The sequence below is a fragment of the Apium graveolens genome, chromosome 8 (genome assembly GCF_009905375.1).
Source record: "Apium graveolens cultivar Ventura chromosome 8, ASM990537v1, whole genome shotgun sequence".
Lineage (NCBI taxonomy): Eukaryota > Viridiplantae > Streptophyta > Magnoliopsida > Apiales > Apiaceae > Apium > Apium graveolens.
This window is the reverse complement of record NC_133654.1, coordinates 3,128,189-3,152,640: the sequence shown is the minus strand read 5'-3', so window position 1 is coordinate 3,152,640 and position 24,452 is coordinate 3,128,189. Positions and strand designations below refer to the sequence as shown.

Here is a 24,452-nt window from a genome sequence, read left to right as displayed (position 1 = left end):
TAAAGAACACAACAAACTTTAAAAACTTTTCTGGTGGATTTGTTGTTCCACCAGAGATGGTATATTAGAAAATCTGTGTTCAACAATGTTGATCACAGCTGCATCCTAGTACAAACTAGATGAATTTTCTCTCAAGATATTTCTTAACAGCTCTGGAAAATCTCTCTCTAATTACTAGCTTCTTCTTGGTTTATATATTACCAAGTGTACAAGTGAAAAACAATATAAAATTACAATAGTAAAATAAGTTCTTCACTTGCTTCTTTTCCTGTTCACTCCAGTACTTTGTTGACTATTGCATCTTTGTACTAAAGAAGAACGGCTGCTTTTTCTGTTGATCCTGAAATTCGGCTACCACATCTCAGTTTTCTCTGTCAACCCATGTGCCTCTGTCTGTAGGTACAACTACCACTTATCAACGGCTAATTAGCAGAACATCCGTTGAAGCTTTCATCCGTTGATGACTTCATCCGTTGAAGGATGTTATCCGTTGATGCTCTCATCCGTTGATGCTCTCATCCGTTGAAGGATGTTATCCGTTGAAGTTTTAGAGACATCCGTTGAAGCTTAGCTTCTCATCCGTTGAAGGTCTTTAAGTCATCCGTTGATACCACTTCATTTATACAAAATTACAAGGCATGAAATATTTACAATTGGCCTTCCTATCTGCATATCATCTAGTAGTCAACATGACTTATAGTTTCTCTCAACTTCTAAGAATTACATTTTAAATACAGAGACTGAAATATGCTACAATACTAGACTTATTTCTAAGTAAAGCTACACCATCAACGGATAGCCAAAGTGGTCTTATCCGTTGAGGCTACTGACACTAAATTTCTACTTAAGTGTTTTGTTAAACATATCATCAAACTAATGCACATATATTCCTAACAATCTCCCCCTATTTATGTCTATAAGAACTGTAGGCATAAATTCAGGGTTAACTTGATGATAACAAAACACTTAACAAATATTTGAATTGAAACTAAGTAGAAATATAAAAGTGCTGCAAAAGTGTATGTACTAGGAGGTAATTGAAGATTTACAGAATTTCCAAGGGTGCTCCTCTAGCCTGAGCAAATCATCATTTTCTTCTTTGTTCCCTGGTTTTCTTTCCTAGCCCTTTGTCATTTTCCTCAAATTGGAGTTGGAGTTGTCTGAAGAATTCAGCTTCATCTTCATCACTGATATCCAACTTAGATTGCATTTCCTTGAGAGTTTCATTGCTGGCAATCTTGAGTTGATCTTCAAGTCTGAAAAATCTTCTGACTCCTTTGTCATCTCTAAATTCCATCAACCAATGAGGTGATTTGTAAATTTTAGTTCCCCTTTCTTGTATGAGTAAGGTTCTGGGCAAAGCATTTGGTTCCCTCCAAGTCTTCCTTATGTTGGCAATCTTGTTGAGAATTTCAGTCTTGGCTGTTCTGGTAAAGCCAGAATCCTTTTTGATGGCTGAAAAGACTCTGATCAAGGTAGAGTAGCCTTCATTTAGAATCCTGTAGAGAGGCCATGTTCTTTCCCCAGCTCCCTTATATCTGAAAACCAATCTCTCTGGTAGCTGTCTGTAGGCAGCTATTCCCCTTACTTCCTCCAGCTCATCCAGATAGAGATTAATGTCTGAAGCTTCTTTTATGTCACAGATGTGAACATAATCATCTTTAGAAATGGGTGGCTTAGGGTTAGGTTTTTGTTTTTGAGTGAATTTCTTAGAGGTTAGGGGAGGTGTAGATTTAGATTTTCTTTTCTGTTTCTTTGGTAGTGGTAGAGTGGTTAAAAAGGTAGGCAATGTGATGTTGTCCCAATCAATAGGTTCCTCTTTTGGAATGATTGGTTCACCATGGATATTTATAGAGGGATCAGCAACAAAAGGTTTAGGTATGGAAGGTAGTGGTTTAGATATAGATTTGGTATCTTCAGGGTTATCTTCACTCCTTCTGTGTGCCTTGGCCTTTCTTCTGTTTCCCTTCTGCCATTCCTCTCTTTCTTCCATATTTTCACCAAATATGCTCCCAAGAACCTCATCTAAGTTAGCAATCTTTTCTTCACCCCTGACTTCAATTCCTTTCATTTCTTCAACTTGGCTTGACTTTAGCTGTTTTTCAAGCTTTGCTTGTGCTCTTTTGTCAGCCTTGAGTTTTACAGCTTCTTTCTTCAACCTTCTGGTTTCTTCCCTTTTGGCCTTTAGAAATTTGGGATGTCCTTGCATCACACAGATACTCTTTCCCTCTCTATAGATAAAGGCCATGTCCATTCTCTCACCCTTGTCCTTGGTCTCCTTCTTCTTTATGATGCTTGCACTTAGAACTTTGTCTCCATCAGGTTTTGGAAGAGGAAAGTCTACTTCCTGCATCTGAGCAAAGTCTAGGGGATTCTTTGTGGAGTCCATACTGGATCTAGTGTTAGGCTTTAGAACCATAGGTTTTAAATTCTTGAAAGAAGTCTCTCCAACCTTATTTCTCCCTACTGGCTTGAGCTCCATGTTGATTGGTTCAATCTTTGTGCTAAATTTCACAGATGTTGATTTATTTTGTGTAGAACCAAACACCAATTGCAGCCTTTCATCAATTCTCCTCCATTGTTCTTTCATTTGTATTTCAGCTGCTGCTAGCTGAATCAAATCAATTCCATCAGGTTTTCCCTTGATTTGAATGATTGGAGAGGTAGTGATGGCAGGAACTAGCACTTTAGATATCTGAATCTTTGTAGAGGGCTCTCCTTCCCCTTCCCTTTTACTCTCCCCCTTTTTGTTATCATCAAGGAGAGGGGTCAAGCCTTGTGCTTTTGCCAGCTGCATTAGGAGATTGGTTTGAGATTGTTGGTTGAGAAGAAGGGTGGCCACAGAGTCTTCAATTCCTTGAACTCTGTCTTCCAACTTGGCCAGCCTTTGTTCAGTAACTGATTCCTTTTTCAATCTCGAAACCAAGTCCTGCAAAGTACCATAGGGCATGACTGAATCCAATTTTTCTGAAGTGAAGGATTTCAAGTCAGCAATATCTTTCCTGAGATCATCTAGACTCATATTTTGCTTTACTTTCTGCAACTTCATGAGATGCAGTGAGTCCAGGTGAGCTTGGAGGATAGCCTTGATATTTGCATTTGAAGTGTTCTGAATGGCCTGTTGAATAGTGATGATTTGTTTGACCAAGTGGACATTGAATTCACCTGTTCTATGCTCCTTAGTCAGGGCCCATTCAGGTAGATTAGGAATGGAACTAGGGTCTTCATCTCCCCCTATGTTCATGCTTCCATCAGAAGAAATAGAGTCATCATCATCAGAATTTACTCCAAATTCCTCAGATGGCTCACCAGCTGTAGAAGGCATCCTGTTAATAGCAGCTTTATCCCTTTGAAGAGATTCTGTTGAGTGCACTAGATGTAGTGTCCTTTCTGCCTCCTCATTGCCCTGAGCAGCCAACAGTTGATAGGCTGTCATAGGATGAGTAAAAGTGTCAGCATCCAAGGAAATGTTATCAATTACAGCTTTGTAATGTTGCTGAAATTGTCTTTCCTTTTCAGCATCATCCACCATCATTGACTCATGAGCAATGGCTGGTTTCACCCTTGTATCAACTGTACCTGCTTTTCTCTCTTTTTCTCTATGTTCTTGCATCAGGGGCTCCCCCTGGCTCACACATCTCACTCCCTCACCTTCACCTTCTAAGGTGGTACTCCACTCACTGACTTTTGCCATGCTGGAAGAAATAGCATGCATTTTTGTGCTCTCAATCTCTCCTTTTGCCTGGGAGCAACCCAGCCTCTCACTCAAATTTTCACTCCCTGCCCTCAATCCTAAAAGTGATTGCACAGTATTCATGTCTTCTACACTTGGAATTATTTCAGTTATTTGTGTAGAGACTATCAACGGATGTGGAATATCCGTTGAAGTTGAAACTGTTGTTATCAACGGATAACTGCTGTTAAGCTTATCCGTTGAAGAGCAACCACTTGTCAACGGATGAGTGATATCCGTTGAAGAAGGAAAAGAAGATGAAATTGAAAGTGATATAACTGTTGAATCTGTATAGATTGATTTGATATGTGTTGATACAGATCCTTCAATTATATCTGAAAGAATTTGCGGGTGATCCAACAAATCATCTAAAAGATGATGATCACCTGTATTTGAGTGGGGCTCCTCCCTGAGTTGTAAAGAGGGAGAATCAGAAATTGATGGGAATAACATATCCACATCCAGAGATGGTGATGAAGTGTTTGGTGATTGATGTGTGATTATTGTGAGAGAATGGGGCTGTGACTCCACATTTATTGGAGTCACATCAAACTGAGTTTGAGAAGGCACAGAGACAGATGGATGTATCTGTGCAGTGTGTGCACCCTGTGTAGAAGATTGGGTTCTAGCCTTCTTCCTTCTAATAAAAGCTTTTGTAGGTGAGTGTTTGGCTTTAGTGTCCCTCCCTCTTTTGTTCTGTGTTCCTGGTTGGGAACTCTTTTCAATAGTAACATCCTTTTGGGAGGATGCTACTAGGGATGTGCTAGTAACCTTTTCAACCACCACAGCTTTTTGAGAAACTGGGGCTTGGCTAGCTTGGGAAGCACTCAACTCTCCTTCCTTATCCTGGGGGTTTCTTTGATGTTCACCCCTCCCCTCACCACTCACACCCTGTTCACTTCCCTCAGGGTTAATGGTTGTTGTTACAACTGTTGTCTTTTGAGAAACAACAGAGGTGGTTTTCTTTGTCTTGGATTTTGAAAGTTTAGATTTGGTGACCTTGGTAGAAATCTGTTGGGGCATTGACACAGATTTCATGGCCACACTAGAAGATAAAGAAATAGAGGGGTTGGAAGAAGTAGGAGTTGTAGAAGCAATTACCTCACCTACCTGGGGTGCATTCATGATTGGTAAATATACCAATTGCACACTGCTGTTAAGATCCATTCTCTTCAAGTCTGCAAGAACTCTTTTCTCTTGTGCCCAGCACTTGAGTTTATTATTCTCATTGATTATGACTAAACCTTCAGCAACATGGTTAGCCAATAACATAAAGAATCTAGCATAATAGATGTTATTAGGTCTATTAGCTTTGTTACCTAATCTAGTACCTAATTCTAGCATCACATAGTTGCTAAAGTTAAAGTACCTATCAGAAACAAGCATATAGAACATATTAACAAGAGATGAAGTTATGGCATCAAAATTACTAATTTTCCCAGAGAAAACCTTTATGAAGGCATCCCCAAGAAAACTCCATTCTTTCCTAAGGCCTTTTCGTCTAATACCCCCTAAATTAGCAGAGTTAAAAGAGTAACCTATGGAATCTAACATGCTGGATACATCACTATCAGTGTGTGGTGTCATGGCATTGTTCTCAGGTAATTTAAAACATGCTTGTAAGTCATCACAGTTAATACAGTGATTTTTACCTTTGAGAGTGAAGGAGATAGTCATATCCATGGAGTTGAACTCAGCAGTTGTCCAAATCTCCTCAACTACTTCACAGAAAATCGTTGGGGCTTCCAGCATTGCATAGCTAAGTTTACAGTTTTTGATGAAGTCCATCATTTTGTGATAATCTGAGTGGGCTTCATTCTTTTCTACCAGAGCTATGAAATTGTTCTTCTCGTAGATGAACCCAGATTGAGACATGATCTTCACGACTGGTGCCATTGTTGTGAGTAGAAATTGCAGAGAATAACTTGAAGGTTTTGCAGAGAGAAAATGGTAAATGCTTGAAATTCTAAGAAAGCGTAAAGTAATAATGAACAATCAGAAGGGCTTATATGCTTTCAAAGAAAAAGAAATAAATAAAGGATTAATCAATAAGTAGGTGTTAGTGAATTTCAGCCGTTTAAGAATAAACTGTAAGTATTCTAATAACTACCTTTAAAACCAATACATACAGATGTATGTATGGTATCAACGGTTAAGAAAATAGAATCAACGGCTGTGAAACACCTCAAACGTCTGATGTGACATTTCAACGGATAATGTAAATTGTCATCCGTTGAAAGGTACTTCAGCTTTATCCGTTGACGGTTAAAAGTTCCAGAGATATACTTGTCTTTCAACGGATAATGAATATCCGTTGATAGAGCAATTTTGACTTTCAACGGATAGGGAACATCCGTTGATGGAATAAACTTTGTTAAAAGTCAAATTTGTTCTAGCAACTAATATATTTCAGGCTTCTCATCAAATTGCAATGAAGACATGAATTTTAAGAGTAATTAAGCATACCTAGCTCACTTACCAATCTTGTGAATGTTGATTCATCAAGTGGCTTGGTAAATATGTCAGCAATTTGTTGTTCACTTGGAACAAAATGTAGTTCCACTGTACCATTCATGACATGCTCCCTGATGAAGTGGTACTTAATATCAATGTGCTTGGTCCTTGAGTGCTGCACAGGATTCTCTGTTATGGCTATGGCACTTGTGTTGTCACAAAAGATAGGTATTCTATCAACATGAAGTCCATAATCAAGGAGTTGATTCCTCATCCATAACATTTGAGAACAGCAACTTCCAGCAGCAATGTATTCAGCCTCAGCTGTAGAAGTAGAGACTGAATTTTGCTTTTTGCTAAACCATGATACAAGCTTGTTTCCCGGGAATTGGCAGGAGCCTGTTGTACTTTTCCTGTCTATTTTGCAACCTGCATAGTCTGCATCTGAATAACCAATTAGATCAAAGCCAGATTCTCTAGGATACCAAATTCCTAAATTTGGTGTACCCTTGAGATATCTGAAAATTCTCTTGATAGCAATTAAGTGAGACTCCCTAGGATCAGCTTGAAATCTAGCACACAGACATGTAGCAAACATTATATCTGGTCTGCTAGCAGTTAAATATAAAAGTGAACCAACCATGCCTCTATAACTTGTAATGTCCACAGACCTTTCAGTCTTATTTAATTCAAGTTTGGTGGCAGTGGCCATGGGAGTTTTTGCAGATGAGCATTCCATTAAGTCAAACTTCTTTAAAAGATCATAAATATATTTAGTTTGACTAATGAAAATTCCATCACTAACTTGTTTAACTTGTAAACCAAGAAAATAGGTTAGTTCTCCCATTAGGCTCATTTCATATTTACTTTGCATTAGCTTAGCAAACTTTTTGCAAAGTTTATCATCTATAGAGCCAAATATTATGTCATCTACATAAATTTGAACAAGTATACTAGAGCCATTAACATCCCTAAAGAAGAGAGTTTTATCAACAGTACCTCTAGTGAAGTGATTCTCCAAAAGAAATTTTGATAAGGTTTCATACCAGGCTCTAGGTGCTTGCTTCAGTCCATAGAGTGCTTTCAACAGATAATACACATAGTCTGGAAAATTTGGATCTTCAAATCCTGGAGGTTGACTTACATAGACTTCTTCCTCTAATTTCCCATTTAGAAATGCACTCTTGACATCCATTTGATAGACTTTGAAATTGGCATGGGCTGCATGGGCTAGAAATATTCTGATGGCTTCAAGTCTTGCAACAGGAGCATATGTTTCATCAAAATCTATTCCCTCTTGCTGAGAATAGCCTTTAGCAACCAGTCTGGCTTTATTCTTTATGATAATGCCATTTTCATCCATCTTGTTTCTGAATACCCACTTTGTGTCAATAGGACTCTTGTTCTTTGGTTTGGGTACCAGCTTCCAAACTTGGTTTCTCTCAAATTGGTTTAGCTCTTCCTGCATAGCTAATATCCAATCTGGATCCAATAGAGCTTCTTCCACTTTCTTAGGTTCCTCCTGAGATAGAAAACTACTGTACAGACATTCATCTTGAGTAGCTCTTCTTGTTTGCACTTTAGATGATGCATCTCCAATGATCAGTTCAAAGGGATGATTCTTGGTCCATTTCCTTTGTGGTGGAAGATGTGCTCTAGATGAGGTGGCCTCAGTATTGTCATGATGTGAGACAGAGTGTTGATTAGTTGAAACTCCCCCTGAGTTGTTGGTCCTTTGCAGGGAACTTGGAGTTCTATCAACTGATGATGTAAATCGATTATCCGTTGATGAACTATGATCAACGGATGCTTCATTTTGTACTTCAACGGATGATGCACTATGTCTTTCAACGGATACTGCATTGCTTCTATCAATGGATGCAGTATTTTGTGCATTATCTAGGGGCATGTTTTGAATCCCTTTTGAAGTGTCATCTCCATCAGTCTCCTCTTCACTATCATCACAATATATCTCAATGTTGTCAAATTTGAGTCTCTCATTATGTCCCTCATCTGTTAGTCCATCAATCTTTTTATCATCAAACACAACATGCACAGATTCCATAACAATGTTGGTTCTTAGATTGTAGACCCTATAAGATTTTCCAGCTGAATAACCAACAAATATTCCTTCATCAGCCTTTGCATCAAACTTCCCTTTATGGTCATATTGATTCCTCAGTATAAAGCATTTACATCCAAAGACATGAAGAAAGTTTAGAGTTGGTTTTCTTCTCTTGAACAACTGATAAGGAGTCATGCCTTTAGCTTGATTGATCAAAGAAATATTCTGAGTGAAGCAGGCACAATTAACAGCTTCAGCCCAGAAATATGTTGGTAACTTTGATTCTTCAAGCATTGTTCTGGCAGCTTCAATTAAAGATCTGTTCTTTCTTTCAACAACCCCATTTTGCTGAGGTGTTCTTGGAGCTGAGAACTCATGCATGATTCCATTTTCTTCACAGAACAGCCTTAATGTCAAATTCTTGAACTCAGTTCCATTGTCACTCCTGATATTTCTAACCTTCAAGTCAGGATGATTGTTGACTTGCCTGATGTGATTGATAATGATTTCACTTGCTTCATCCTTTGATCCAAGAAAACAGACCCATGAGAACTTTGAGAAATCATCTACAATCACTAAGCAATATCTTTTTCTTGCTATTGACAATACATTGACTGGTCCAAACAAATCCATATGTAGCAGCTGTAATGGTTCATCAATTGTTGTTTCAAGCTTCTTCTGAAATGATGCTTTCCTTTGTTTGCCTTTCTGACAAGCATCACACAGACCATCCCTTGAGAATTCAACAAGAGGAATTCCTCTTACTAAGTCCTTTTTGACTAGATCATTCGTTGTTTTGAAATTCAAATGGGATAGCTTCTTGTGCCATAGCCAACTCTCAACTGAACTTGCTTTGCTGAAGAGACAAGTAATAGATTCTGCATCTGTAGAGTTGAAGTCAGCTAAGTACACATTTCCTTTTCTAACTCCAGTTAGAACCACTTTGTTGTCTTCCTTACTAGTGACAACACAGGCTTCAGAATTGAAGGAAACTGTATTCCCTCTATCACATAGTTGACTGATACTCAGTAAGTTGTGCTTGAGACCATCAACTAATGCAACTTCTTCAATGATGACATTCCTTGTTGAAATCAAGCCATATCCCATAGTAAACCCTTTGCTGTCATCTCCAAAGGTTATGTTGGGGCCAGCTCTCTCTTTAAACTCTGTGAGCAGGGAGAAATCTCCAGTCATGTGTCTTGAACAGCCACTGTCCAAGTACCATAGATTTCTTCTATTTTCCTGCACACCACAAAATCAATCAATTTGATTTTGGTACCCAAGTTTCCTTGGGTCCATTCTTGTTAGCCTTTCTCCTAGACTTCATTCCTCCTGCATCTTTAGACTTAGGTGAGTTTGAGTCAACCTTGGTCTTAGATGTGGTTGGTTGAGGTGTAGGGTTAGTCACAACATTATCCAGCACATTTATAGAATTATTAGGCATGGATTGTGCATACATGTTATTCCACATTGGCATATTGTATGGCATTTGAGGCATACTGAATGCAGCAAGATAAGGATTGTTAAAATATGGCATGTTTGCAAAATGTGCATAAGGATTTTGTTGAGACATAACAGGCATAGCATGTAGAGGTGATACAAACATGTTAGGCATGGAAGAGGGTACAGTTATGGGAGATTTCTTAATAGATTTACAATTAGCAGATAGATGATTAACACTACTACAATGCACACAGCTTTTTCTAGGAGCATACTTGTCAGGTGTGTAATTGTTATGTTTGTTAACTCCTACCTTCCCATTTCTGTTGGATTTCCTTTTGGATTCCTTTTTATCCTCAACCATCTTGAGCCTATTGTTTAACTGTTCTAAGGTCATGTGCCCTACATTCACCTTTCTGACATCTTTGGATGTGCTTGCTTCTTCTTTGACAAAGTTCTTTGAAGTTGAACCAAACTTTTTGTTGAGTTTCTTTAGATTTTCTCTTTTAGAAACATCTGCCTGTTTTAATTGAGGAACCTTCAACGGATGTTCCTTTTCTTCCTTCAACGGATAACTTTCATCATCCGTTGATTCCACATCCGTTGACAGTCCATCAATTAATTCCAGTTTCTTTTTATTTTTATCCCAGGCAGTTTCACAGAATGATTCAATTCCTTGGACTTTGGCAATTTGAGCACTTACATCCCTAGATGTTTTCCAGGCTTTAATCACCTCTTGCTCTTTCTCTAATTGATTGGAAAGTATTTCTACTTTCTTAACAGATTCAGCTAGTTCATTTTCAACAGATATACAATGCAATTTGGTTTTCTCTAGGTCAATCAACTTATTTTCTAACACAGTATTTCTATTACTTAAAAACAGATTGTTCTCTTTGATCCTACTATTTTCTTTAGCAAGAGATTTAAGAGACACACGCAAATGATATAATTCAGTAGACATGTCATTGAAAGCATCATTGCACTCTTCTTTAGTAAGCTGTGTTAAATCAGTAGTGATTACCTGATTGCTTGATGAACTAACTTCGTTTTCTTCAGAATCAGCCATGAGAGCAAGGTTGACATAATCCACATCTTCATCCTCTTCATCTCCATCAGCTGCCCAGTCCTTTTCTTGAGTAATGAAAGCCCTTTCCTTCTGTTTGAGTAGATCAAAATATTTCTTTTTGTAATCTACTTGTTCAAATTTCTTCTTTTCAGAGGTTGGCTTTCTGCACTCACTTGCAAAATGTCCACTTATACCACAATTAAAACACTTGAACTTGGATTTGTCCACCATGTTCTTATAGGGTTTAGTGGCTCTAGTGTTTTTCCTGAACTTCATCTTTGCAAATCTCCTGGACAGAAATGCAAGATGCTCATCAATACCATCAGAGTCATCTTGACTGGAGTTGTCTTCATTTTCAGCAACTTGCTCTTTACCCTTGTCTGATTCTGGATTTCTTACACCATCTTTGGAGCTTGATGTAGATCTCACAGTTTCTTTTCTGCATTCTTTCTCATTTTCAGCTACCAATGCAACTGAACCTCCTTTCTTTCTCCCCCTCTCCAATACCTCATCCTGTTCCAACTCTAGTTCATAAGTCTTCAAGATTCCATATAATCTTTCAAGAGTAAAGTCCTTATAATCCTGAGAGTTTCTTAAGGAAACAGTCATGGGTTTCCATTCCTTCGGTAAGGATCTCAAAAATTTAAGATTTGAATCCTTCACCTGGTACACTCTACCATACAGCTTCAGTCCATTCAACAGCTTTTGGAATCTATTAAATGTGTCATTTAAAGATTCATTCTCTTCAAAATGAAAGTACTCATACTGTTGAATGAGAAGCTGCATTTTGTTCTCTTTTACTTGTTCTGTACCTTCACACAGCAACTGAACTATGTCCCAAACCTCTTTGGCAGTTGAACAATTTATCACATTATCAAACATATCCTTGTCAAGACCATTAAACAAAATGTTCATAGCCTTCTTATCCTTGTGGACTTCTTCTGTGTCTTCCATTATCCATTCTGCTCTAGGTTTTGGAATGGATTGACCAACAGCAATTGTGGCCGTAGCAACTGTGGCTACTTTGTGGGGAATGTGAGGACCATTCTCAATGCAGTTTACATAACCTTCATCTTGGGAGAGTAGATGAAGGTGCATTTTCACCTTCCAATGGTGATAACTGTCTTTGTCAAGAACTGTGATCTTTACTCCAATATCCTTCTTACTCATCTTTGTTAGATTCCAAGATCTTTAAACTCTTTGTATGTCAAGAGCCTGCTCTGATACCAATTGTTATTCCTAGAGGACTAACAATGAGATTTACAGAAGGGGGGTTGAATGTAAATCTCAAAACTTTTTCAGGTTTTGAGAAGTTTATTAAAGCAGTGTGTTCTAGATGAACAAGTGTATGAATTGCTTTGAGCTAATGCAGACAGATATATATTCAAACACAAAATGTAAAGAACACAACAAACTTTAAAAACTTTTCTGGTGGATTTGTTGTTCCACCAGAGATGGTATATTAGAAAATCTGTGTTCAACAATGTTGATCACAGCTGCATCCTAGTACAAACTAGATGAATTTTCTCTCAAGATATTTCTTAACAGCTCTGGAAAATCTCTCTCTAATTACTAGCTTCTTCTTGGTTTATATATTACCAAGTGTACAAGTGAAAAACAATATAAAATTACAATAGTAAAATAAGTTCTTCACTTGCTTCTTTTCCTGTTCACTCCAGTACTTTGTTGACTATTGCATCTTTGTACTAAAGAAGAACGGCTGCTTTTTCTGTTGATCCTGAAATTCGGCTACCACATCTCAGTTTTCTCTGTCAACCCATGTGCCTCTGTCTGTAGGTACAACTACCACTTATCAACGGCTAATTAGCAGAACATCCGTTGAAGCTTTCATCCGTTGATGACTTCATCCGTTGAAGGATGTTATCCGTTGATGCTCTCATCCGTTGATGCTCTCATCCGTTGAAGGATGTTATCCGTTGAAGTTTTAGAGACATCCGTTGAAGCTTAGCTTCTCATCCGTTGAAGGTCTTTAAGTCATCCGTTGATACCACTTCATTTATACAAAATTACAAGGCATGAAATATTTACAATTGGCCTTCCTATCTGCATATCATCTAGTAGTCAACATGACTTATAGTTTCTCTCAACTTCTAAGAATTACATTTTAAATACAGAGACTGAAATATGCTACAATACTAGACTTATTTCTAAGTAAAGCTACACCATCAACGGATAGCCAAAGTGGTCTTATCCGTTGAGGCTACTGACACTAAATTTCTACTTAAGTGTTTTGTTAAACATATCATCAAACTAATGCACATATATTCCTAACATGGGTTTTAAGTTATTTTTAACCAACTCAATCCGAATTTTTAATTTATTAGTATAAATATATACATATCTCTATTCTATACTTCTTGTATAAATATGTTATTCAATTTCAAACTAAATTTGTTGCATATCAATTATAGTCAATTATATAATTTGTTTTTCATACACCATTAGAGATTTTTTGTTTTTTTGTGTAGAAAACATATATTACTACAAATAAACCCAAGAGTTTATCGTAAAGTAATGATGTGTATCTCGAAAGATATCTAAAAAATGTTCTCGAATGACACATAACATGATCTTGTTTATGAATTCGTACGTCTCCGCAAATAGTCTTATATCATAAATATATTTTTTATCAACTATATATTTTGAATAACTTTTAACAAATCGTTCAACCCAACCCAAACCGAACCAAACCGATGGGTAAAGGGTAGGATTGGGTTGCATTTTTTTTTATGGGTCGGGTTGTTAATTTTCAAACCGATTTAATTGGGTCGAGTTGCTAAAATGGCTCTAACCCGTCTAACCCGACCCATATGTACCCCTAATACCAAGTTATACATAATTCTGGTTATTATAGTTATGGAATATTTATTGTTAATTATTATTTTTTGTTTCTTTTTTTAAGATTTACTATTTTTGTTTCGAAAACCATTCATCCCTCCACCAAGAAAAAAAACTTAAAAATAATGCTTGAAAGTGAAGTAGAAATGCGGGTGTCGATTTTGACAGACGACAACTCATTTTCAACAAGATAAGATAGTAACGTTATATCGACACCTTCATGTGGGTACCATCCAATCTTTGTTATGAAGTAGGCCACTTGTGATGCATGTCTCTGCTGTTCTGGTCCATCATTCTTATCATCCACTCTATTTCCACACAAAATTAGCAAGATTTATCTTCATCCTAATGATTAAGATGGTGATAACCGAATGCATTTCCAATTTTCGAGTTTGCAAATGTTGTAACGTCTCACCTATGTCGAACCCTTAACCTGTTTCGGTGGAGGCAATACCTCAACCACCGCTTTTTGTTAAGATAGCTAGGAATTATGCATCTGTCTGATTATTATTAGTTAAATTTGTTAGAGCAAGCCTAATGCTAGATGCAAAATGACTATAATGATTGTTATAATTTTTTTTACTTTCTTTGTCAGTTACAGTCTTTATAATTTGTTATTGTCTTCGTGTTTTGTTTCGTTAGTTGATTATTTGGTTATTTGCCTTATTCTTGTTATTATAGATATAATTACCCATTATTATTGTGAAGTTACAATTATACACAACAGTCCAACAATATGCTAGTAGTTTTTTTTATAAACAGTATAAAATATTGATTCTTAGTAATTTAGGATATGATTCTGTATTTTAACTCTAACAATAATCTCTATACTTCTTATTCATTATTACTAGCTTAAGGCCCATGTGACGCACGGGTCTTGGTTAATATTTATATATTTTTAATTTTATTAAAATTCTATATAAATAATTAAATACTAAACAATGATTATATAATTACAATTTTAAGTTAGGTTCAAATAGTATAAATAATATATGATTGATGAGATCTTATTTATAAATGTTTGTTGCTGGTGAGTGAGATTCGAATCTGAAAACTTATAAGTAGTTTTATAAATAATATAAATGTTTGTTGTTAAATGGATTCGAACCTAAGAACTTATATGTATTTTTATAAATAATAATATAAATACTTGTTGTGACGGGATTCGAACCTGAGAACTTGTGAAGTGTATTTTTTTAGTATGTGGATCTAACGGCTTTATTTATTTGATGAAGAAGATCTGACGGTCGTGATGTAAAGGGATAACCAAAATGAGGGGTCAAACAAACTACAAATTATATCTCATTTCGGTTATTATAGTATACTAGCCTATAACCCGTGCGATGCACGGGCTAAAATCTTAAAAAGTCCTCCTATAATTTTGTATGTAAATTATATTATTTTGTTATATTATAATTTAAATTAGTAAAATTAATTTTAGAAGTGTTTGGTTCCTACAAATAAGGTAAGAAAAAAAAGTTGAATGCGATTAGAAATTAAGTTGAATAATTTTTGATAGAGTTTGTAGTTATATTAGATACATGTTTTATTTTTTTAAATTAAATTATACTATTTATTTAAACTTTATTTTTGAAAATGTTAACATACTTTTGGGCGTTAACCAACCGGCCAAACGAAACATGATATATTGATATAATAATATTGTGAATATTAATTTATTAATGAGAGTATTTTATGTTAAATAAAATTTATATAAATTTTAATTTGTGTTTTTAGAAAATGCTAATATTTTTTTGGAAGGTGTCAAACAACCAATTAAATTATCTTATATTTTGCTTATAATAGTATAGTTTAATAATATGGATGGATTGTTAAAAATAATTAATATTATTAAAATAATTAGTAATATATAAATTGTTTATATATATTATTTAAAATAAGTATCGGTTGGTTATTCAAATGCAAGAAGATTGAGAGGAGGAGTACGCTGTGTTATGATCACAACGAAGTGTTTGTATGTATGTATGTACGTCACATTTGTGATTTAAAAAATATATTAAAATCTTAATTTGTGTTTTTAGAAGGTACTACTATATTTTTGGAGGGTGTTAACTAACCAACCAAATTATGCTATGTTTTGTTTATAATAGTATATTATAAATATAGTACAGATTACATTAATAAATTTGAAAAGATATACCACTAAGATGTTGAAGTACCATTTTTTGTCAAATTTCTTATAATTGTACTTAAAAGCTCGTCAAGATTTGTTGTATTTCCTCTTATCAGTTAAATTTGTTAGTATTTCGTGGGTGATGACCAAAAATACCTTTTTTTAGAAAATGTAACAGGAATACCTGTTTTTGAAAGATATGGCCAAAAATACATTTCTAATACGCATTTCAAAAATGGGTAAGGCTATTACGCATTTGACAAATGAGTATTATTTAAAAAAACAAAAAAAAAAGAAAGTAAAATCATGATACGCATTACTGACATGCGTATCATGCTTTGTGAAGGCATGATACGCATCTCACGAATGCGTATCCATAATTATTTTTTTTTTTTTTAAAAAATTTTAATTTTTTTTATACAAGTTATCCATTTTTAAAATGCGTATTAGTAATACCCAATTTTAAAATGCATATTAGGTAGGTATTTTTGGCCAAATATTTCAAAAAATGGTATTGTTGTCACAAAATTTAAAAAAAAAGGTATTTTTGTCATTTTTTCGTATTTCGTTAAGATAACAAGACAAATGCTAAAGTAGACATAAACGTGCAACACCATTATCTTACATACAAATTTGTTGCAGTATTTTTATTGACCCAAAGGTGTCGGTGTTTTGTGGAATCTTCTTTTGCCCACAACCCTTCTATGTGACTACCTTTGTAAAAAGAAAGCGGGCGAGATATCGCTATATTAAGAGATGTTGGGTCCATAAACACGAGTAATAAAAATACATAACAATGTAGTAGTACGCATATATTATTGGTGATGCTTTTGATACTAGTGACAAGTACAGCTGTTGTTTTGTTTTTCTTTGTGTGAGTGTTGTTTCACATGTCTCTCTCTTTTCATATCTGCATTCTGCCCCTACAACTTAAATTATTGGACTTCATTTTACTAGATTTTAACACAACTCTCTAGATTTTAACACAACTCTGCAGGTCAAACTTCTCTTCAACACTTGGTCATTCAAAAATCAGTTACTTATAAAGAGTTTAGCCCTAATATTTTAGTTTGAAGAAGGTATTTATTTACATCTTCAGTGCTCCTGTTGTCATTGTAGTCTTCTGTTCTCTGTGATCTATTTTGTTTTGTGCCTATAGGATTTTCTGTTCAACAAGAGGTCGAGTTTCGAGTCTGGTTAAAACGTGTCCCTATTAAAAATCTAACAATAAGATTGAACTTCGGAAAAATCAGTTAACTCGGACAAGTAACATTAGAATGAGTACTCGAATGTTGAAAACGAGTATTCAAGATTTTCGACAAATACTCGAATTTGAACAAAAAAATTGATATGGGATTTGAATAACCTTGCTGAGAATGTACTAATGTAGTAGGGGGCATGAGCATGACCCCAAGAATCTGCTAAGATTTATATATTCCCTCAGTCAGCAACCACTGAGCAAAACAACAAGTGTGGTGTGGCAGTAAAGAGTAAAGGTATTTAATTTTCACAACCTCCAAGCCAAACCCACCATTATCTTTCCACCACCACCACAATAAAGTGCCCATTTTCCCAAGCATTTATCTCTCTTTTTCTCTCCAATGCAAACTCAAACCCTAGAGAATTTACTTGTACTTCTCCAACTTAGTTAGTTCAACTCACAAGTCATAAACTCTACTTGTACTAGTACATGAAAAAACAAAACTCAAAGGTCTTAAACTCAAGTTAATCAGGCATCAAGATGGTCAGATTTTACACTTTGAGGTATATTGTTTTCTTACCCATCTTTGCTGTTTTCTTGAATTTAGTAGCTGCTGATTCAAGATCATCTTTTTATTTCAAGAACTTTAGTAAAGATTCAAACTTTGAGTCTAAGATTAGTCTTTATGGTGATTCTAAGGTTGGTAATGATAGTTTGTGTGTTGAAATGACTAGTTCTTTGTTGCATAGTGCTGGAAGAGTTGTGTATAAGAAACCCTTTAGGCTTCTTGAGGGGATGCCTTCAAGTTTGGTTTCTTTTTCTACATATTTTTCATTTTCAATGTCACAAGATAGTGGTGATGGTTTGGCTTTTTTTATGGTTCCTGTTGAATATGATATGAATGAGTTTGATGGTGGTTCATTTGGGCTTTTGGGTCAGAAGAAAATTAGGTTCTTGAGTGTTGAATTCGATACGTTTAAGGATCGAAAACATGGTGATTTGAATGATAATCATGTGGGTATTGATGTTGATAGCTTTGTTTCTGTTAAAGTGAGTAATGTTTCTTTGATGAAGTTGGTGTTGAATAATGGTGAGAAATTGCAAGCTTGGATTGATTATGAAGCGAGTTCAAAGAAATTAGAGGTTAGGTTGAGTAAAGTAGGTCATGTAAGGCCTGTTGAGCCATTGCTTTCTTATTCGATTGATGTATCCAAGATTTGGAAGGAGGATGAGGTGTTTGTGGGATTGAGTTCCTCAAGTGGAAATTCATCACAGAAATGCAATGTGTGCTCGTGGAGTTTTAAGGTGAGGCAGGCACCGCATTGGATGCACTCTGAGCCATTGGATCCTGAGAAAACTGTTGTGGAGAAGACTAAAGTTCCAGTGGTTCATAAGAGAAGCGATTGTTTTCTAAAAGTTCTTGCTGCGCTGATTGTTGGCACTGCCTGTGGTGCACTGGGAACATTCTTCGGATTGTTTGTTTGGACAATATCCGGGGCTAGTAAGCGTCCAGTTGTACCTGTCCTGCCAGAACAGTATGCCGTGCATCCTGAAGAATTCGAGTACAACAAGTTTAAGATAGTTGTAGAAGAGGGTAAGAACTAAGAAGTAGGTGTGCACGTCTCTTTAGTTAGCTTGTCTTGTGTTTGTAAATCGAAATTCTGTTTTGAGTGCTTAATTTCCATCCTTTTGGTGGCTGTAATTTGATGATCAAATCATCGCAGCTTAATTATCGTGTTAACCAATGTTATGATCAATAAAATACAGCTTCCGATTAGGATTTAAAGTATCAGCTCATTTGTTCCACAAGGGTACTTAGTCTGATATCATTCTTAGCCTGTTTCATTTTTAGATCAGAGATTTATATTTGCCAATGTTGCAGTTGTCATGTATTGATAAAGTTGATGTATTTCTAATTTTTATGTTTGCTGGATGCTTCTGTCAAGTGTTTGCTTCTGTGGAGTCACGGTTCAGTCTTTGGATAATTTCTGGCAGTTATCTTGATGATCTGTATTATTTTGTTTTCGGGTTAATTATCGAGTTAACCATTATATAATTAACAAAGTTTCAATTGGCCACTTTCAAGTAGCTGGGTTTCAAATTGGCCACTTTTTAAATCGGTCATAAGTTAAGGGCATCTCAAATTTATCACCGAAAATTAGCATTTTTGTATGAAAAATGATCGGTTTGAGACCCTGAATTAATAGATGGTAAACTTGATATTTCTTTAATTATATAGTAGTAAATTTTATACTTAATTTTCTTCCTGGAGTTGTCCTGTAACTCTCTCTTTTGTATAACTGAATGAGAAATGTTAAACTTTGTACCTATTTCTATTAGGATATGAAGTAACAAGTAAATCATTCTCTAAATTTATTTGAAGATATAAAACTATCTAATAGTGTAGTAATTAAGATTATATAAAGAGATTCTGCATCACATGAATGTTATTTGTTAGTCCTAGTGGTTCTTCACTTAAGTTTAAAAGAAAAGTCTCTAAAAGTCATTAAGAAATATTATTTATACTAATTCTAGGAAATAAGTAACGGTATGCTTGCTACATGCTGCCTATTCTTCTAGACCAACCAATGAATATCCACCGATGTTCTATTCATAGGAAATACAAAAATTCCTTGCAATTCTATTCGGCAATGAAGAGATGAATATTCGATTTTTATAAAGAACAAAGCAACTGGCAATAAAAAAGCAGGGAAAAGCAATTTGTAAGTTAAAAAATACTGTGTTGAAAAAAGCGCAAATCGGACCTAAGCGGTGATGTCACCTTCTACCGTTTAAGCGCTAAAGCGGGCGCTTAAGCGGTTTTAAAAGCGGACGCTTAATCGGATTATAAATAAAAAAATAAATATGTATATATTAAAAGTAATGAATATTTTTTTGAATAAAGAGTTAACATTCACGTATTATAATAAATCAATAAAATAATCATGCAGGAAGTCATAATCAACTTAAAAAATACAAATAACATTTAAAAATATCAAATTATACATTTTTTAAAAATAATATTTATTTTTTTTCTAATTATATTTAATTCCCCTTTTAATTAGTCAAAAACTGCTTAATCGGTCAAAATCCGATTAATTCCGCTTAGAGCCGCTTAAATTTTATTAAACGCTTAAATATCCAATTTTGCACTAATCCTAGGGCTTTGACCGATTAAGGTCCCGCTTAAGCGTCCGCTTAATGCGTTTTTTACAAAACTGAAAAATACTCCTTCCATCCTTTTGATTTCTTATCAAAAGGATTGGACACGGTTGATTTTTAATGTATAAAAGAGACATATGTGGGGTAAAAGTGGTATGAAAAAAGAGGAAAAGTAGGAAAATGGTGGGACTCATTGACTATTTTTTGTAAGTTTTGAAATGTAAAAAAATGAATGGTAGAATCCAAAAAGGAAAATGTAAAAAAATGAAAATGACGGAAAGAGTAATAATAAATAACATAAATGTTTAAAAAAAATCATTCTATTTTATATATTATAAAAGAAAATGGGGAAACAGGATATTAATAAGAGATAGGATAGGATGTATGCATAAATCTATCGGTGAATTGTTTAACCATAACAAATTCGTAATCAATAAATCAGTGTTCAATTAAAGAGCAATCATTAACTTGTAAGTTGTAAACGTCTAATTAATATAGAAAGACTCATTTGTTGACATCACAAGACGCTGGATGTAAAGAATTAAGCAGAGATGAGCAATTTGAGTTATTCAAATTTCAATAACGATGATGTTTTGCAAATCATTAACACTAGTAGAACTAAACACAATATATGATGCAAGAGCAAAGCCAATGAACATTTTACATATCAACACAATTCATGGAAGCAAATGATAAAAGAGAAAGTAAAAACCTCAACACATGAAACAATAGCAATTAGGCAATACCAACTTAAAAAAATCTGCAAATAGAAGTACTAGACATAAAACCACAAAGCCAGATAAATTGTTAACAGAATCTTGCACACTGTATTTAAGAAAATAAACAAGACATAGTAGCACTAGACAACAACTCCAAAAGACTGAATTTGACTGGCAAAAGGCAACGGAAGATTGCAAGAGCTCGACACATTACATTTCTTGGCCTTCCTCTTCTTCATCCTCGAAATAGTCACCCTCCTCATCAGCAGTGGCATCCTGGTATTGCTGGTATTCTGAGACAAGATCATTCATGTTGCTCTCAGCCTCGGTGAACTCCATCTCGTCCATACCCTCACCAGTGTACCAATGCAAGAAAGCTTTTCTCCTGAACATGGCTGTGAACTGCTCACTCACACGCCTGAACATCTCTTGAATTGAAGTTGAATTCCCAATGAAAGTAGATGCCATCTTCAGCCCTGTTGGTGGGATATCACAAACTGTTGACTTCACATTGTTTGGGATCCATTCAACAAAGTAGGAAGAGTTCTTGTTCTGCACGTTGATCATCTGCTCATCAACCTCTTTAGTGCTCATCTTTCCTCTGAACACAGCAGATGCTGTCAAGTAACGACCATGGCGGGGATCAGCTGCGCACATCATGTTCTTTGAATCCCACATCTGCTGGGTAAGCTCAGGTACACTCAATGCACGGTACTGCTGGGAACCACGGGAGGTAAGGGGTGCAAATCCCACCATAAAGAAGTGCAACCTTGGGAAGGGAATGAGATTTACAGCCAACTTCCTGAGATCAGAGTTCAATTGACCAGGGAAACGCAAGCAACAAGTAACACCAGACATAGTAGCAGAAATCAAGTGGTTTAGATCACCAACTGGTACAAAAAAAACCCACAAACCAAATTAACAAACTAGATGTATATACAAAACTAGAAAACAAAAAAAAACAAATACGAATGCAAAAGACTTACAGCTAGGTGTGGTTAGCTTTAAGGTGCGGAAGCAAATATCATAGAGAGCCTCATTGTCCAGAACCATGCACTCATCAGCATTTTCAACAAGTTGATGAACAGACAAGGTTGCATTGTATGGCTCCACAACAGTATCAGAAACCTTAGGCGAAGGAAAGACCGAGAAAGTAAGCATCATACGGTCTGGGTACTCCTCCCTGATCTTTGAGATAAGAAGTGTACCCATACCAGATCCTGTACCTCCTCCTAGAGAATGGCATACCTGAAACCCTGCATAAATGAAACTAGATTTTCAATACAAGCAGCAAACCAATCTTTATTTCATGTTTTTAAACATTCTCACAAAATGAACTGATCATTTGTTTCTAGAACTACACATAAGCATATGAAGAAATGCATTACATAAAGTACAAGATATAACTCTATACCTCAAAATTGTTATATCAAATAACTGATATCAGGGGTCAACAATTTAAGCCAAACACACCTTGTCATGAAGTTCTATCCATACTTACAGTTACAGTAGTGTGCTCTAATAATTGACCAAAATAATGAACATTAGTTTCACTCAAATACTCACACACAAGGCTTCAGATCTATAATTACATGCTTGTACAAATGCATATAAAAATAAAAAATCCAACACTATGCACACTTTCGTGCTGAAGTCCACCTAGTAGATATAAAACACATGACAGCTACTTTACTATGCACAACAGAACTCAGCTAAGCACAAACAAAAATCAAACTGCTTGCCATAGACTATCAAACACAATGTGTACTTGTATTCACAACAATACACAATAACAGTCAATTGACTAAATGATACAATATGTATACTCATCACACACCTCAGGATTCCTCAATACAGGACACAAGCACGCACACACAGAAATACGAATCTAAACTCACATGCTTCTGCACTTATAACAATCAATTAAGTCTCACTAAACACACTATTGTGATAATACCAAACATCTGGATAAACAACACAAAATGTTCACGATACCTGTATACAAATAATTTCTCAAATATAAACTCACACATCATACATACAAATATCCAAATCTGAATCAGCAAAAAATCACCCACATACACAGAGAGTGAGAGTGAGAGTGAGAGTGAGAGAGAGAGAGAGAGAGTACACAAAATCAAACACAACGCATATAAATCTATACACATACACAGTATGTCCTCCACTAACAGATCTACACAATGAGCAGTACATAAATATATACAATAATCACACACAGATTCAGATCTACAATCTACAATTACAACAGATACAAAACAAATACACACACGCACATTACCTGTTTGTTAAAATGCCTCAAAACATAAAAACACACACTAATCAACACAGATTCAGATCTACAATTACAACAATATTTAAAACATTCATACACATACACAAACTGTTTGACAAAATGCCTCAAACAAAAAAAACACACACTAAACACACACACATAAGAAATGAGATCCAGATCTGAAACAGCAACAATTCTCACATAGTGAGAGCATAATATATGTACACTAAAGCACACACATGCACACAAACTGTTTGACGCCGCATACAAAAAACACACACATACATGAGAAATGAGATCCAGATCTGAAACAATACCTTGCAGACAATCACAATTCTCAGCCTCCTTTCTCACAACATCAAGCACAGAATCAATCAACTCAGCTCCTTCAGTATAATGACCTTTCGCCCAGTTATTACCCGCTCCACTCTGCCCAAACACAAAGTTATCAGGCCTGAAAATCTGTCCGTACGGGCCAGATCTAAGCGAATCCATCGTCCCTGGCTCCAGATCCATCAACACAGCCCTCGGCACGTACCTCTGTGAACTCGCCTCATTGTAATACACATTGATTCGCTCCAATTGAATGTCTGTATCGCCCTGGTATCGTCCGGTCGAGTCAATACCGTGCTCTGCGCATATCACTTCCCAGAACTTCGCTCCGATTTGGTTACCGCATTGGCCTCCTTGAATGTGTAGAATCTCCCTCATTTTCACACAGAGAGATCGAGAGAGATTTGAGAGAGATTTAAGATAGAGAATTGAGAGAGAAAGAGAGAGAGGGAAGTGAAGTGAGAGAGATGAGATGAGGGAGAGAGAGTGTGTGTTTATATATATGAGAAATGTTGAGGAGGTACAGAGAGGGGGTTAAAATTAGGGTTTGAAAAGCGGGATGGGAGTGTAAAATTTGAATGGACGGTGGGGATTAGTTTGGGGAAAATGTAACGGATTATTGGACGGTTGGATTTGATGAGGCTGAAATAATTGGAGATATTTTGAAATTTGAATTAATTTGTGTGTGTAAATGTGGAGTAAAACAGCTGGATGGAACGTGGTGCCTATTTTTAAATTTTTATAATGTAATGCGGTGATGACAAAAATGAATTATTCAATTATTTGCTGGTATTCCCTACATTTATCGCAATTGTTAATTGTTTGTTTTACAATTAATTTAATTTGAAAATTAATATTATATACTATTTTCATTATCAGTTTTTCTTGTATCACACACTATAAAAATCGATATATATAATATACTTAAATATATGTCTAAAAACTTTATTATATACACATGATCTAGCTTGGACTTCAAATTTGGAGGCACAT

General features: G+C 35.6%; 2 protein-coding genes across 2 annotated transcripts; one reads left to right on the top strand and one right to left on the bottom strand.

The window, feature by feature from the left end:
* Nucleotides 1-17,142: 17,142 nt before the first annotated feature.
* On the top strand, nucleotides 17,143-18,744 carry LOC141678129 (lectin-like protein At1g53070). Its single transcript, XM_074484375.1, has one exon. It carries the CDS (start codon nucleotides 17,493-17,495, stop codon nucleotides 18,555-18,557), a length of 1,065 nt encoding a protein of 354 aa, XP_074340476.1. The 5' UTR covers nucleotides 17,143-17,492; the 3' UTR covers nucleotides 18,558-18,744.
* A 2,091-nt stretch (nucleotides 18,745-20,835) lies between these two features.
* LOC141678181 (tubulin beta-1 chain) lies at nucleotides 20,836-23,944 on the bottom strand. The gene is made up of 3 exons (XM_074484435.1): nucleotides 23,444-23,944; nucleotides 21,820-22,089; nucleotides 20,836-21,723 (listed from the first exon to the last, which is right to left on the bottom strand). The coding sequence occupies exons 1-3, from the start codon at nucleotides 23,835-23,837 to the stop codon at nucleotides 21,044-21,046; spliced, it is 1,344 nt and encodes a 447-aa protein (XP_074340536.1). The 5' UTR covers nucleotides 23,838-23,944; the 3' UTR covers nucleotides 20,836-21,043.
* Nucleotides 23,945-24,452: the final 508 nt, after the last annotated feature.

Coding starts and splice junctions, on each gene's coding strand:
- LOC141678181 (XM_074484435.1), bottom strand. CDS start 23,837: ATGAGGGAGATTCTACACATTCAAGGAGGCCAATGCGGTAACCAAATC. Junction 22,090..23,443: donor GAATTGTGATTGTCTGCAAG/GTATTGTTTCAG, acceptor TCATTTATGCAG/GGTTTCAGGTATGCCATTCT. Junction 21,724..21,819: donor AAAGCTAACCACACCTAGCT/GTAAGTCTTTTG, acceptor TTTTTGTACCAG/TTGGTGATCTAAACCACTTG.
- LOC141678129 (XM_074484375.1), top strand. CDS start 17,493: ATGGTCAGATTTTACACTTTGAGGTATATTGTTTTCTTACCCATCTTT.